The sequence below is a fragment of the Astatotilapia calliptera genome, chromosome 15, assembly GCF_964374335.1.
Source record: "Astatotilapia calliptera chromosome 15, fAstCal68.1, whole genome shotgun sequence".
NCBI lineage: Eukaryota > Metazoa > Chordata > Actinopteri > Cichliformes > Cichlidae > Astatotilapia > Astatotilapia calliptera.
This window is the reverse complement of record NC_137436.1, coordinates 41399837-41412588: the sequence shown is the minus strand read 5'-3', so window position 1 is coordinate 41412588 and position 12752 is coordinate 41399837. Positions and strand designations below refer to the sequence as shown.

Genomic DNA, 12752 nt, shown 5'->3' with positions numbered 1-12752 from the left:
CTCCACTGGACTACATCATGTGCATTTTTGCTTGTTTCACGTGCTTGTATCACGACCTTACTTTCTTTTTATAAGGCACCAACTGGACTCTGTGACTGGTGCAGCAAACACACGAGCACCTAAGCTATCCACGCGTGTACGTAACTAAAACAAGCTGCGTGATATTTATTGTTGCTTTTCTTTCATTCTTGGCTGCCTTCCGTTAATTTTCCGGTTAAGTATCAAACTGCTTCTAAAGTAAAAAGATATTTGGATACTGGCGGTGGCACTACTGCAGTCTTGCCATTTTCCTCATCAGTGCTCGTGCTGCTGGTCCAATATTCAGTCCAATACTGCAGCCTTTCTGGCAGGGAGCGCGCCTCCAAATTTACCCTCCCGCTGCGCTCGCTCCCCGTACCTTAAAAAACGCGTGCACGGCTGAAGGTCACTTAAACACAAAAGGCTTTCAGCGCTGCGGTCCAATATAGCGCATGCGCGCTGCCGGAGGACTGCTTCACAGACCGCAATATGGCGAGAATGCCTGGCAGCGGAGACACGGAGCAGGAGCAGATGAGCTGCCCCGAGAGGAGCAGGGATGAGGAGGAGGAGGAGGAGGAGGAAGATGAAGATGAGATTCAGGAGGTCCAGATCACCGGGGAGGAGGAGGACGAGGAGTCCGACAGAGATGGAGTGGAGTGGGAGTCAGGGAGCACAGTGCTGGACTCCAGCGGTTCCGCCGCGCAGACACAAGCGGTCGTTATGCGGAGTATGGACCGAAGGGAGGAGGGGGAGGCGGACCCACTCGGCAGCAGCATCCCCTCCGGGCGCGAGTCTCACCCGGAGGGAGAACTTCAGCGGTCAGAGCGAAACAAGCTGAGCGAGAACACCCGCCTGGCCACCAGGTACGCCGTGAGGATCTTCAGGGAGTACCTCAGCGAGAAAGCCCAAAGTCCAGACTTTGAAACTCTGGACAAGGATGCGCTCTGCGCTGTGCTGCGCTCCTTTTACGCCGAGGCGCGCTCCAAAAGTGGACAACTGTACAGCAAGTCCTCCCTCATCAGCATCCGGAGCTCTCTCAATCGGTACTTGAACGAGCCGCCCTACTGCCGCACCTTGGACCTCACCAAGGACCCAGAGCTGCGCAGCGCCAACCTGACCCTGGCCGCGGTCATACGGAGGCTGGAGGAGCAGGGTGCCGGTCCGGTGGTGCAGAAACAAGCCATCACGCGCTCGGACCTGCGGAAACTGTACGAGTCCTCTGTGTTCAACACCGACACCCCGTTTGGGCTTCTGAACAAAGTCTGGTTTGAGACCTGCATGTATTTCTGCACCAGGGGAAGAGAGAACCAGCGGGAGCTGGAGGAGGACTCGTTCGGCCTGGCCGTGGACGAGGACGGAAGAAAGTTTGTGTATTTTAAAGCTCTCGGACCCTATCACAAGTCCCGCTCCGCCGCCTGGACCAAGAAGCGCCCGGACGCAGACGAGGACACGCTGCCGCGCATGTACGAGACGGGCACGGAGCAGTGTCCGTACGCCAGCTTCGTCCGGTACGTGTCCAAACGGAACCCGCTGTGCAGGGCGTTCTTCCAGCGGCCCCGGGACCACTGCTGCGCGAGCGACGTGACGTGGTACGAGAACAAAGCCATCGGGAAGAACCTGTTGGGCACGAGAATGCAGATGTTGTCGCGCGCTGCCAAGCTCTCGAAAACCTACACCAACCACTGCATCGGTGCCGTCTCCATAGCAACCCTCAACAGCATCGTGGGGGCCGCGGGCTTCAAGCCCTCGACGACGCTTTACGTTGCCTCGGAAACGGTCAATGGTCACGCGCAGTCCCACCTCCAGCTCGTGATCCCGTACCTGCGCAGGGTCAGCGACGCTGCGGATCTGAATCAGCAGCAAAGCACAGAAGCAGAGACGTCGAACACATCGCCTACATCAGCAGCAGCAGCAGCAGCAGCAGCGAGGAGGGAGAGCAACGAGGACGACCCGGGAGCTCCCTCTGCCAAGAAGCGCTGTGTGCGCCCCGGGACGCGCGCCGAGTCGCCCGCGGAGCCGAATGAGAGAGAGTCGGTGCCTGCCACAGCCACGGAGTCCCGTCTCGCACAGTCCGGCGCCCGGTCCCCTGTGCCCACAGAGGTAACCCGGAACATGTTGGTCCGTTTTCATCTGTTGGAGCTTCAAGCCTCCCGTGTTAAACCCGACAGCCAGTCAGTCCCGTACCGATGTGACGCCCATCTTTAGGAGGAGAGTTAGTTAAGAGCGCAATAAAATATTAAACTAGTAGGTGTTTAAGGTGGGCTGTAATCTATGAAAAACTTTATTTGAACTGCTTTATTAGGGGCTTAAAGTAAAATTAAAATAAACAGACGCTCAGGAAAAGCATACCTATTCGAGTTGGCTACCTTAGTAAGCACTCTGACTTTATTTCTCTTCTCGGGCAAATACAACGTGATGCCTTTAAGAAGTACATCAGTATCAGGGTGAACTTCCTGTTACAGGGACATCTGGGATCAGATCAGCCTAATAAATACAGAGAAATAAATAAAAACAAAATACAGATGCCGAACCATTGCACCCTTCATTTACAAAGCAATTCATCACTTTTGTGTTATTTTCACGTCGTATAATCTTGAACATGACATAAAACATCTGTAATCATGTAGTTTACTTCAGTGGTGCCACAGTGTGAAAATCGATGCACATAAAGACCTACAAACACTAACCTGGAAGCCTAATTAAGCGTTCAGTTCTTTAGATCTAGGTTGTAATTGGATACCAAAACATTACACGTGCTCAGTTTTTCAGTGAAATAATGAAAGTAGAATTTAGCTTAAAGTCCTGTACCAGAGTTTGTGCACCCTTTATTCTGAATTACAAACATATAAAACCATTTGCACAACATCAGCTCTAGTGCTTGGTACGAGGGAAAATCATTACTTTGTAGTCACAAATGTTTATCACTAAGGGCTGCACAGAAATATGTACATGCATTTGTCTGTGAAGGTTCTCAGTCATGCAGGTCATCGTAGTCTAAGGAGCTTGGAAAGAAAAGCGTCTGGACTCGTTTAAGTTGCTTGAAGATGTTTCTCCTCTCACCCAAAAAGCTTCTTCAGTTCAGTTCCCCCAGATGTACATGCATTTGTTTGTTTTTAAATCAGTAGTAAGTGGATAAAAAATGATCTGGTTGTACATTTTTATATTTTTGTTACTTAAGTTGCTCTGACGTAAACATAATGCAGAATTAGAGAATCTCACCCTGTAGGAAACTGTGTTGTCCATGTGGCCCAATCATGTGAGGAGAAGCAGTGATTTGTCTTTGGGAGTGTCCCTCTGTTGCCAAGGGTAACTATACCTGCTGATGAATTTATCCACCATGCATTAGTGCCATAGCTGCAGGGTACAGACTGCTTGTTGGGCAGTCACAACACGCACACACACGCACGCACACACACGCACACGCGCACACACACGCACACGCACACATGGATTATATAGATGTGATCATCTGTACCTGCTATACATCGTGTGAGGCCGGTGTCTCAGCTGTTTGTTTGCCCTTCATGGTGCTTACTCTGATATTTATTCATATGTAATTTGATCATATGTCATATGTACATACAAGCAAAGAATTAAGCAAAATGTTAAAATTATGAATTAGACAGTTGAACTGTTTGCGCTCTCTGAGGTTATAAAATTAAGGTCAAGGGAGACGAGGCAGGAATGTGAAAGGTCACAGCAGAAATCCTTTAACGGCACCGAGTCATTCAGGAGGAGCTCGGAGTAGAGAGACTCGTCCTCCACATTAAAAACTACCAGCTGAGGTGTTTTGGGGATTTATCTAAGATGCCTCTTGGATGCCGTCTAGATGAGGTGGTTCCTGTATGCTCTTCTGTAAGGAGACCCTGGGAAAGCCCCAGAACAAGCCAGAGAAGAGTTTGTCTACTGTCTGGCTTGGAAACACCTCAGTGTCCTCTTCAGAGAGCTGGAAGCACTGGCAGGAAGAGGAAGGTCTGCTTATCTCTGCTTAAACCGCTGCTTACACTCTTACACTGCTGTTTTCTTTAGCAGTGCCGGTCGTTGATTACTTAGCAAGTTAATCCCTTACATATTCATCTGTAGCCCTTATTGTAGAATTGCTCCATATTATCATAACATATAAACTGGCACAGTGCTACAGCTTATGTAGCCAGTAACAGCAAATGTTCAGGGCATATCCTCACTGCAGACCATTCACATTTAGTGTTCAGTGTAGTTGAACTGACATGAACACCATCGTTTGGAGCAGAACAGGTTTGAAAGGAGCCGTTGGAACAGAATGAAAGGAAACGGCGGATCAGTCTAGAAGAGCAGAGTGAAAGCCCAGAGGACGTGTGTTCCCAGCCTGTCAGCCACTGGCCTCCTACCAGGCTGCCAATTGTTTCTTTCAGAGCTTAATGATTTGTTTCGTGCCAGACACCTGGCACTATAACGTAGCCTACAAGGCAGTCAGGAATAGCTCTGACCGAGCCGTATCTGTGAGCCTGACAGGATGTCCTTGTGCTTCTTAGCTTCCTGTCAGGCTCCTGGCTTTACCTGACAGTCCCGAGTCTGCCTGGCAGGAACTGTTCTAAGCAACCAGCTCCTCTGTAAAACTGTTCAGGTCAGGTTTGCCAGCCTGCTTGCAGGTTTTTATACAAACATCGACGAGACCCAGTTTGGCTTCAAGCGCAAAACATCTTTCAGGAGCTGCAGATAGATGCATTTATTATGGAGCATGACTTCATGACAACACGCAGAGATTTCTCTAGTTTAACCTGCAGCAACCAGCTGTTCACATAAAGGTTGAGGGTGCTGCACTTTGGGTTGCAGAGGTGGTTGTGCAGTTCGCCTTGTTGTCTCCAGCCTGTCCAGCTCGGTGGCAGAGAGAGGTTTGCAAATAATTGCTGCATAATTTATAAACACAGATTGCCAACATGTTGCAATCAGTTACATTTACTCTGCAAGCGGTCGCAAGTTAATACATAACTCGTGGGCGGCGATGAAAATGAGTGTGCTGAAGGGGACAAATCTCCCCTCTTTGCTATATTTCCTGCCTCTCCTCAATCATTTTGATTTATCACAGATTGCACGTAAACGAAAACTTGATCCAAACTGATAGCAGGCTGCCTTGTTGCTGCCTTGTTGCTAAATTGTTGCTAAATTGTTGTTTAAACAGACACATAGCAGTTCCATGACTTGGTGATAAATATGTTCCAATGTATTAACTGTAAAGATAACCTATGTCCATGGATGTGGAGATATTCATGGCTATGTTTGGTCTTTTTTTCATATACTGGCACCACCATCACTGCAGCGTGTATTTGTGTCCCAGGACAGACGTAGCAGCGGCAGCTGCAGCAGCATGTCGAGTCAGAAGCTGGCTTCTTGGTCTCCGATGTCTCCCCCGTGTACCACGGGAATCCCAGCACCAGCTCAGCTCACCAAAACCAACGCACCAGTCCACATTGATGTAGGAGGACACATGTACACCAGCAGCCTGCCCACACTCACCAGGTACCCCGAGTCAAGGTGAGGCACACATCCAAGCTTTTAAAGTACATTCCCCCCATTAAAATACACAGGATGGCTGGTGGACGTATGAGTAAAGCTAAGGCTGTAATCCACCTCAACACCTCAATATCAAAAGCTCTTAATCAACAAATTAGTTCAACATTACTGATTATTTTGAATATCTGCTACCTTAATTATCACATTTCAATACAAATGGATATTTTTCCTATGATTCAGGAAACAGAATTTTAGTATATTGAGTTGGTTTTAATGGCTTCTCTGCAAAATATAGAAAGAGTTTGCTTTTCAGTTATTTGTTCAGAAAGTTTAAATCTGTGAATAGTTTAACAGGCAGCGGTGATCTACTTCCTGCTTCATGGGGAAAAGGTGGCCTGCTGTCCACACATTAAGGAAAATGCAGATATCTCAACTCATCAAACAGCGAAGATTTGATTAAAAAAGCCTCATAATCTCGATCACTGTACACTGTTACAATAAACTTGATCATCTTTGAACCTACTTTTTAAAATTAACTTAGCATTTACCCTTCAGTGAGCTAGGAAATGATTTAGCTGCAACATGTACATTTAAATTTAGCCACAGCTGAGTGTAGAAACCTGTTTCCTTCTCTTTGGGCAGAATCGGGCGTCTGTTCGACGGCACAGAGCCCATCGTGTTGGACAGTCTAAAGCAGCACTACTTCATCGATCGGGACGGGGACATGTTCCGCTACATACTCAACTTCCTGCGAACCTCCAAGCTCCTCCTGCCTGATGACTTCAAAGTGAGTGCCTGATCAGGTACTTCCACAGTTCACCGCTGCTGCTGCGTGACCTAAAGCAGGGAAACAAATGTCAAAAGAAAGACTTGAACCCCTGTCAGAGTCTCACACGAGCCTGTCGCTTACAGTACTGAGACTTCTTTGAGTGACTCTGTTGCCCTTTTCTGTATTTTCTGTCATATTCTCTCAAACATCATAAAAATGACCAATAGATAAACTGCAGTAAAATAAATGAGTATTTGTTCCATTACTCTAGGAAGGCGACAGGTTATGGCAGCAAAATGACCCCAGATCTCAAAACTGATTAATGCATGGAAGGATTTATAGTAGCAGTGGCTTAATGTTTGCATCAGGGAAATTACCTGTTATCAACATTGTGAGACTTCAGGCGAGAAACAGGCAGCAAGTCCGTGCCAAAGACACATTCATTATCTTCATTAATTCTTCATCACAATTATGACAGCCCAAACAGAAACTGCCTGCAGCCAGCGTGTGCAAACTTCTTCATTGGCTTGTAGCAGCTTTCAAATGAATCAGAAGGTTTTGTATGTGATTTGTTTATAGAATAAATGAAAACGAGAGTCTTCCTTCGGTTAGTGTGTTAGCAGCAGAGCAGCTGCTACCAAGGCTTTAGTACACCTTTAGTACTAAAGTACTGAACGAGCGTTTATATGTGTTAATGCATTTTTTAAACTTTGTTTTTTGCAAGAAAACGTGGAGTTTTCTGCATTTTTTGGTGGGTGTTGTGTACTCATCTGCATGTGTGTGTATTTGTGTGCATTGTGCGTGTTCTTTTGGCCTGTGTAAGTCTGCACTTATGCTTCTGAGAGTGTTTTCTTGTTTCTGCTGTGTGTGTGTTTGCAGGAGTACTCCCTGCTCTACGAAGAGGCTACTTTCTTCCAGCTGGCACCTCTAAAGACCGAGCTGGAGCGCTGGAGGGCTGAGCAGGAGCGCCGGGACGTTTCTCGAGACTGCGAGTGCGTCGTGGTCCGCGTGACGCCGGAGCTCGGTGAGAGGATCAGTGTGAGTGCATCCCGGGCGCTGATGGAGGAGATTTTCCCTGAGGTGACTGATATCGTCTACAGTTCTATGAACGCCAGCTGGAACCAGGACCCCACACACGTGCTCCGCTTCCCGCTCAACGGCTACTGCCACCTCACCTCAGTTCAGGTACATAACATCCTCTGAGCCACACTGGTTTATATTCTCTCAACATGTCAGATGCTGGAGTGAGCAACTCAAAGCATTTAAGTATGTAGACACAGTCAAGACAGCCTGCAGAAGTTCACAGAGTATCGTGGTTGTTGGTGGCAGACGGGCAGCTCAGAGTGTTCCAGAAACTGCTCATCTTACATGGAATGGTTGGAAAAGTCAAAAATATCCAGTTTTTGAGCCAAAATGCCTCGTTAATACCAGACCACAGCTGACAGGAAGAAAACAGGGACTCGAATAACAGCTTGTTACAACCAAAGTGTGCAGGAGAGTGTTTCTGAATGCACAACATGTCAGACCTCGAAGCGGATGGGCTACAGCAGCAAGAGCCCACAGCTGCTGCTGTCAGCTAAAAACAGGAAACTGGTGGTACAGCTCACCTACTTTAGACAATGGGAGACTGAAAAACATCGCCTGCTCTGATGAGCCTTGATTTCTGCTGCAATGTCGGATGGAAGGTCATAATTTGACGTAATCAACATGAAAGCTTATATTCATCCTGTCATAGGTTGTTTATACACCACAGCGTCTGGACTGTTGCTTCTGTCCATCCTTCATAAAGATGGACGTGTTACACGGGACCTGGAATTTAGAAGTTCACCGTCCAGACACCCAGTGTGAGAGAGTCAAGCTAAACAGCCGCCGCTGTGATAGCTGTGTTCAATGCACCGTCTCAAGCTGCAGCTTAACTAAAGGAGTCAAGATGATATCTGGGACTCTAAAATGTGCCGTCGCCTGTTATCTGTCAGCTCCGTCTTTGGCAGATGCCCCCCTTCCACCATCCATCAAAGCCTGATGTGTTTTTATGTGATGTTAGCATACTCTGAATGCTGACAGTCGGTTTGTAACAGCGCTGTGTTGAGGCGGGTGACACATTTCATCACCTGAAGGTCTGCCTTTGTCTCCCGGGGGAGATCTCAGTAAGACAGACCAGCAGCACAGAGAGCAGAAGCCTCCAGAGGGCAAACTGAGATAATGTCACCGCGTTCACCTCAGGAGGAAACGCTCAGAGAGGGGAACTAATGGACTACTTCTGAAGTGTTTGTGTTTCAGGCCAGATAGGCTGATGGGTTTCTTGAGATGGAGAGTGACCCTGGGTCCTGAGGCTCACATGTTGTTAGCAACACATTTAAACGCAAACACAAAAGAAGTGCAGAGAATAACCGTAAATCAGAAAGACACAGATTCGCTGCTTGCTTTCCTTTGTTGTCATACTTACTGAACACAAAAACATCTGGTTTGTGTCAAACACTCTTTCTAATGAAAATGCAATGATTTGACCATTTCATAATAAGTCAGGGGAAAGAACAAAAACAGAGCTCAGACATTAAGTGTTTACGGGAGGTTTATAAAGTAAAGTTAGCCATCATGACTGACCTGAAAACAGTTGGATTGAGGTACTTCACGTGGTCTGGTAAAGGCCTAACAATAATAGAGCAAAAACCCTAACAATCAGATGACCCCGTATGAGCAAGCACTTGGTGACACTGGCAGGATGAACTTCTGTGGAACAACCAGGCTCAGGGAGGGGCAGCCATCTCCAGAAACTGTACTGAAGAGAGCCAGAGTTTAAAAACAGCTAATAATTAAATGCAGTGTTGGTTATAAACGCATAGAGAGTAAATCCAAACTGGGAGTTGGTACCACAGGAAAGATTGGATTCTGGATTTACCATTGTGTAAAGCACAGTGGCTCCAGCACACAGCCCTGTGGAGCGCCATATTAGCCTTAGTGTGTGAAGAAGACTCCCCATTTACACGAACTGAGTTTATTAGATATTATTCAAACCCCTGTAGAGCTGTACTGTTAACACTACTAGTGTGTTCTGATATCTACAGTAAGTTACTGTGATTATCATAATTAGGGTTGAAGCACTAATTAATAGCTGAACTTCGCCCCAGCCTGCAGGTTTCTTCCACAGGAATGTGTCTTTCTGTGGCAGCAAGCATCTGTAACCCAGTGGGCTATTTATCCCCTTTTACCTACTTTTCCACATAGAGACTTGATGCTTTGATTAAATACTGACTATATCTACAATATCTAACGAGCTGCCCAAGGAAATCAGGTCAGATGAGTTGAAGGCAGCTTACACTGCCTCTTAAACCATACTTTACTGCAGAGGCTTCAATTTCAGAGTCTATTTCTAAACTGTTTAAATGCCTTTGTGTATTGGGGTGGTTATTATGTGCTCTGGTGCGTAAGTATTGATACCAGGGAGTGTTTGGTAAAGGTGTGATAAAGTTATTGGTATGCATGATGGTGAAAATGAGTGTTTTTAATGCATGCACTTCACAGGTTCAACTCTTGTAGCGAACAACCGGGTGGAAACGCCATCAAATGCTGAACAAGTCCCACCTTCCTTCAGTATTCCTGACTCCAGCGAGACAGAGATCACGTCTAAATGTTTTGCTCTGGATCTTCTCGTTATGCCTCATTCTTTGTTGCTGTTATTTGGTTTGTGTCTGACTGCAGGTGCTGGAACGGCTACAGCAGAAAGGTTTCTTTATCACAGGGTCGTGTGGCGGCGGAGTGGATTCCTCCCTGTTTAGTGAATACGTCCTGCGACGGGAGATCCAAGGCAGACGCCCCCTGATCCTCAAAGCAATAAAACAGGAACTCCTGCATTAAATTCAGAAGACCTGATTGCACATCTGTTCTGTGCAAGTGCGTGGACAGTTTGTCACATGACACAGACTCCCTCACTGCAGCAGAACAGTGAAACAAAGCGGGACGTGCAAAACGTGGTCTAATCTTCAAACGTGAACGTAAGGTAGCACCTGAATTAAAAGACAACACGGCCATCCTTTCACCAATTTATTTCATCACATTGATGCAAGATATGTTTTCCTTCCTGTGATCCCCAAAATTGTCCACATTAACTGTCAGTCTGTGTCACGCTACCAGAGTGAAATCCAGCCATTACAGTAAATAAAGATTTTTCAAAGAATAAATGTTTTTAATAATTTGTGATGAAATAAAAACACGTAAGAGTTTTTTTTTTTTAGATTTGTTGGAAATCAAGAACTCGATTCTCGTCTTTAAAGGTATTCAGACCTTTAACTCTGCGCTTTGTGAATGCGTCTTTGGCAGCAGTGACAGCCTCAGGTCTTCCTGTCTGCTCTTCTCGAGCTTAGATTGGATGAAGGCATCAGTTCTGTAGTCCCGCACACGCGTGCGTTATATGTAACCAATGCTCATTTTCTCCTTTAATGCACACATATGTAACCATGTGGGCCTCACATCAAATCTGTACACAAACATTTGCATTTCAGATGTGAGGCAGTGGCCCACAGATCGTCAGAAACAGGTTTTCACAGCTGATGCTGGTTTCTGTGCTTTCAACAGTTGCATTGAACAGTGTAAATATGAAGGCATGAGCCTTGCCTGCATGAACCTTTACATTCATATTTAATACTTGCGAAGACCATCAGTTACTTTTACCTGATGCAAGCGTGACAGGTTTATTTTTGGTACGGCAAAAACACAAAAACGTGTAACAAACCGAGCTTCTCAGTTATATTTTTAAACCTTAATTTCATTTATGGCATGCAACGTTTTTACTGTAGAAGCACAATTTTTCTCCTCATGCTTTGAGAACTTACAAGAATCTACAAAAAAGAAATGAATGCATTTTGTATTTGGTTTTTCAAACGTGTTTTAAGGGACAGCGAATCAGTCCCACATTGTATATTCACGTCATCTTTTGTTTTGCATAATTACCTGTAAGATCATTTTATGAATGAAGAACTGAGACTCTTTAAAAGGCTAAATGCACAAATCTGTCATGAATTTTATTTTGAAGGCAAAACTTTGATTCTTCATTTGTTAGTGGCATCGTGCACTTTGAACAGCTCAGACATTTGGAAAATGTGCTTGTCTGACATTAAGAGGACAGATCGACCTCATATTCATGTACAAAGGTGAACAAACGATAAATAGAAATCTCCTGCCGCTGTGCAAACGGTTAACTAACACGAGTAGCCATCAATCAGATCACAACAAGAAAACAAAGGAGCACATTTTCCAAACGTTGAGCTAATCATGTAAAAATATTAGGAAAACTGGTTTGATGCTGCTTTCTGGCACTTCCATGATGACACCGGAGTGCAGGGAGGCTTCACGCCAAACAATTATGTAAGAAACCACAAAATGCTCGAGAGGACCTGGTTCAATAAAAGACATTTGCCACATTTCATGTTACTCTTTATTACCTGCTGTGCTTTAACTCTAACAGCGTCTGATGTTGGGATGTTAAGTTCAGCTAAACCAGAGTTTGCAGTTTTACATTTAACCGAACCAACACTGCGTGTGTGTAAATGACATCCTTAAACATGCGTCCACAGCTATAATCACTGCGTCTCCATAATCGACTGCAGTGTTGATCTGTGGTCATGGGCACAGCTGCCTCGTGTGCCACATGTTGGCCTTCAACTAATATTACTGAGAGAAAACGTTGAAACAGATCTATAAAAACAAAGCAGTGGGATTTAAATATGTCATTCTTCATCCATCAGACATGTTTATAACCCTACTTGTCTTTTCTTGTTAGTCACAGCATAGATCTAAAATGGAGTAAGAGCGGGGCGATCGTGGCTCAAGAGTTGGGAGTTCGCCTTGTAATCGGAAGGTTGCCGGTTCGAGCCCCGGCTCGGACAGTCTCGGTCGTTGTGTCCTTGGGCAAGACACTTCACCCGTTGCCTACTGGTGGTGGTCAGAGGGCCCGGTGGCGCCAGTGTCCGGCAGCCTCGCCTCTGTCAGTGCGCCCCAGGGTGGCTGTGGCTACAATGTAGCTGCCATCACCAGTGTGTGAATGTGTGTGTGAATGATGACTGGATATGTAAAGCGCCTTGGGGTCCTCAGGGACTAGTAAAGCGCTATATAAATACAGGCCATTTACCATATAAGAGGTGTCAGAAGGAAAACTAAAAGACTCGACGCCAACAAAGAGCAAAGAAATCCCTGCTGTTAGGCTGCTGATGATCCGAGATGTGATTCCAGGTTTATGTGAACCAGAGAACATTTTCACATTTGTCCTTCACTCTGGGCTCATGTACAAACACCTGTAAGCACTGAACTGGACTCTGCAGTGTAACAAGCAGCTGGATCAGTGCTGGGATCAGCTGTACGTGAAAATAGCCCCGCTGCTTGATCCATTAATCTCAGTCAATGCTTTTGTGATGGAGTTTATGGTCTTTTTAATCTTACAGACCTATTTGTTGCACCACTTTGTTCACTTTCTCAGTTATGG

At 45.9% G+C, this 12752-nt stretch overlaps 1 protein-coding gene across 2 annotated transcripts; it reads left to right on the top strand.

Annotated features, from left to right (window-relative positions):
- The first annotated feature begins 572 nt into the window (after nucleotides 1-572).
- Nucleotides 573-11694, top strand: LOC113006831 (uncharacterized). Of its 2 annotated transcripts, none has more exons than XM_026143027.2 (5): nucleotides 573-2118; nucleotides 5333-5529; nucleotides 6151-6295; nucleotides 7157-7462; nucleotides 9977-11694. In XM_026143027.2, the coding sequence occupies exons 1-5, from the start codon at nucleotides 739-741 to the stop codon at nucleotides 10130-10132; spliced, it is 2184 nt and encodes a 727-aa protein (XP_025998812.2). In that variant the 5' UTR covers nucleotides 573-738; the 3' UTR covers nucleotides 10133-11694. The 2 variants fall into 2 exon arrangements, with proteins under 2 accessions (XP_025998812.2, XP_025998809.2); XM_026143024.2 differs by having other exon boundaries at nucleotides 5315-5529.
- The last annotated feature ends 1058 nt before the right edge of the window (nucleotides 11695-12752 follow it).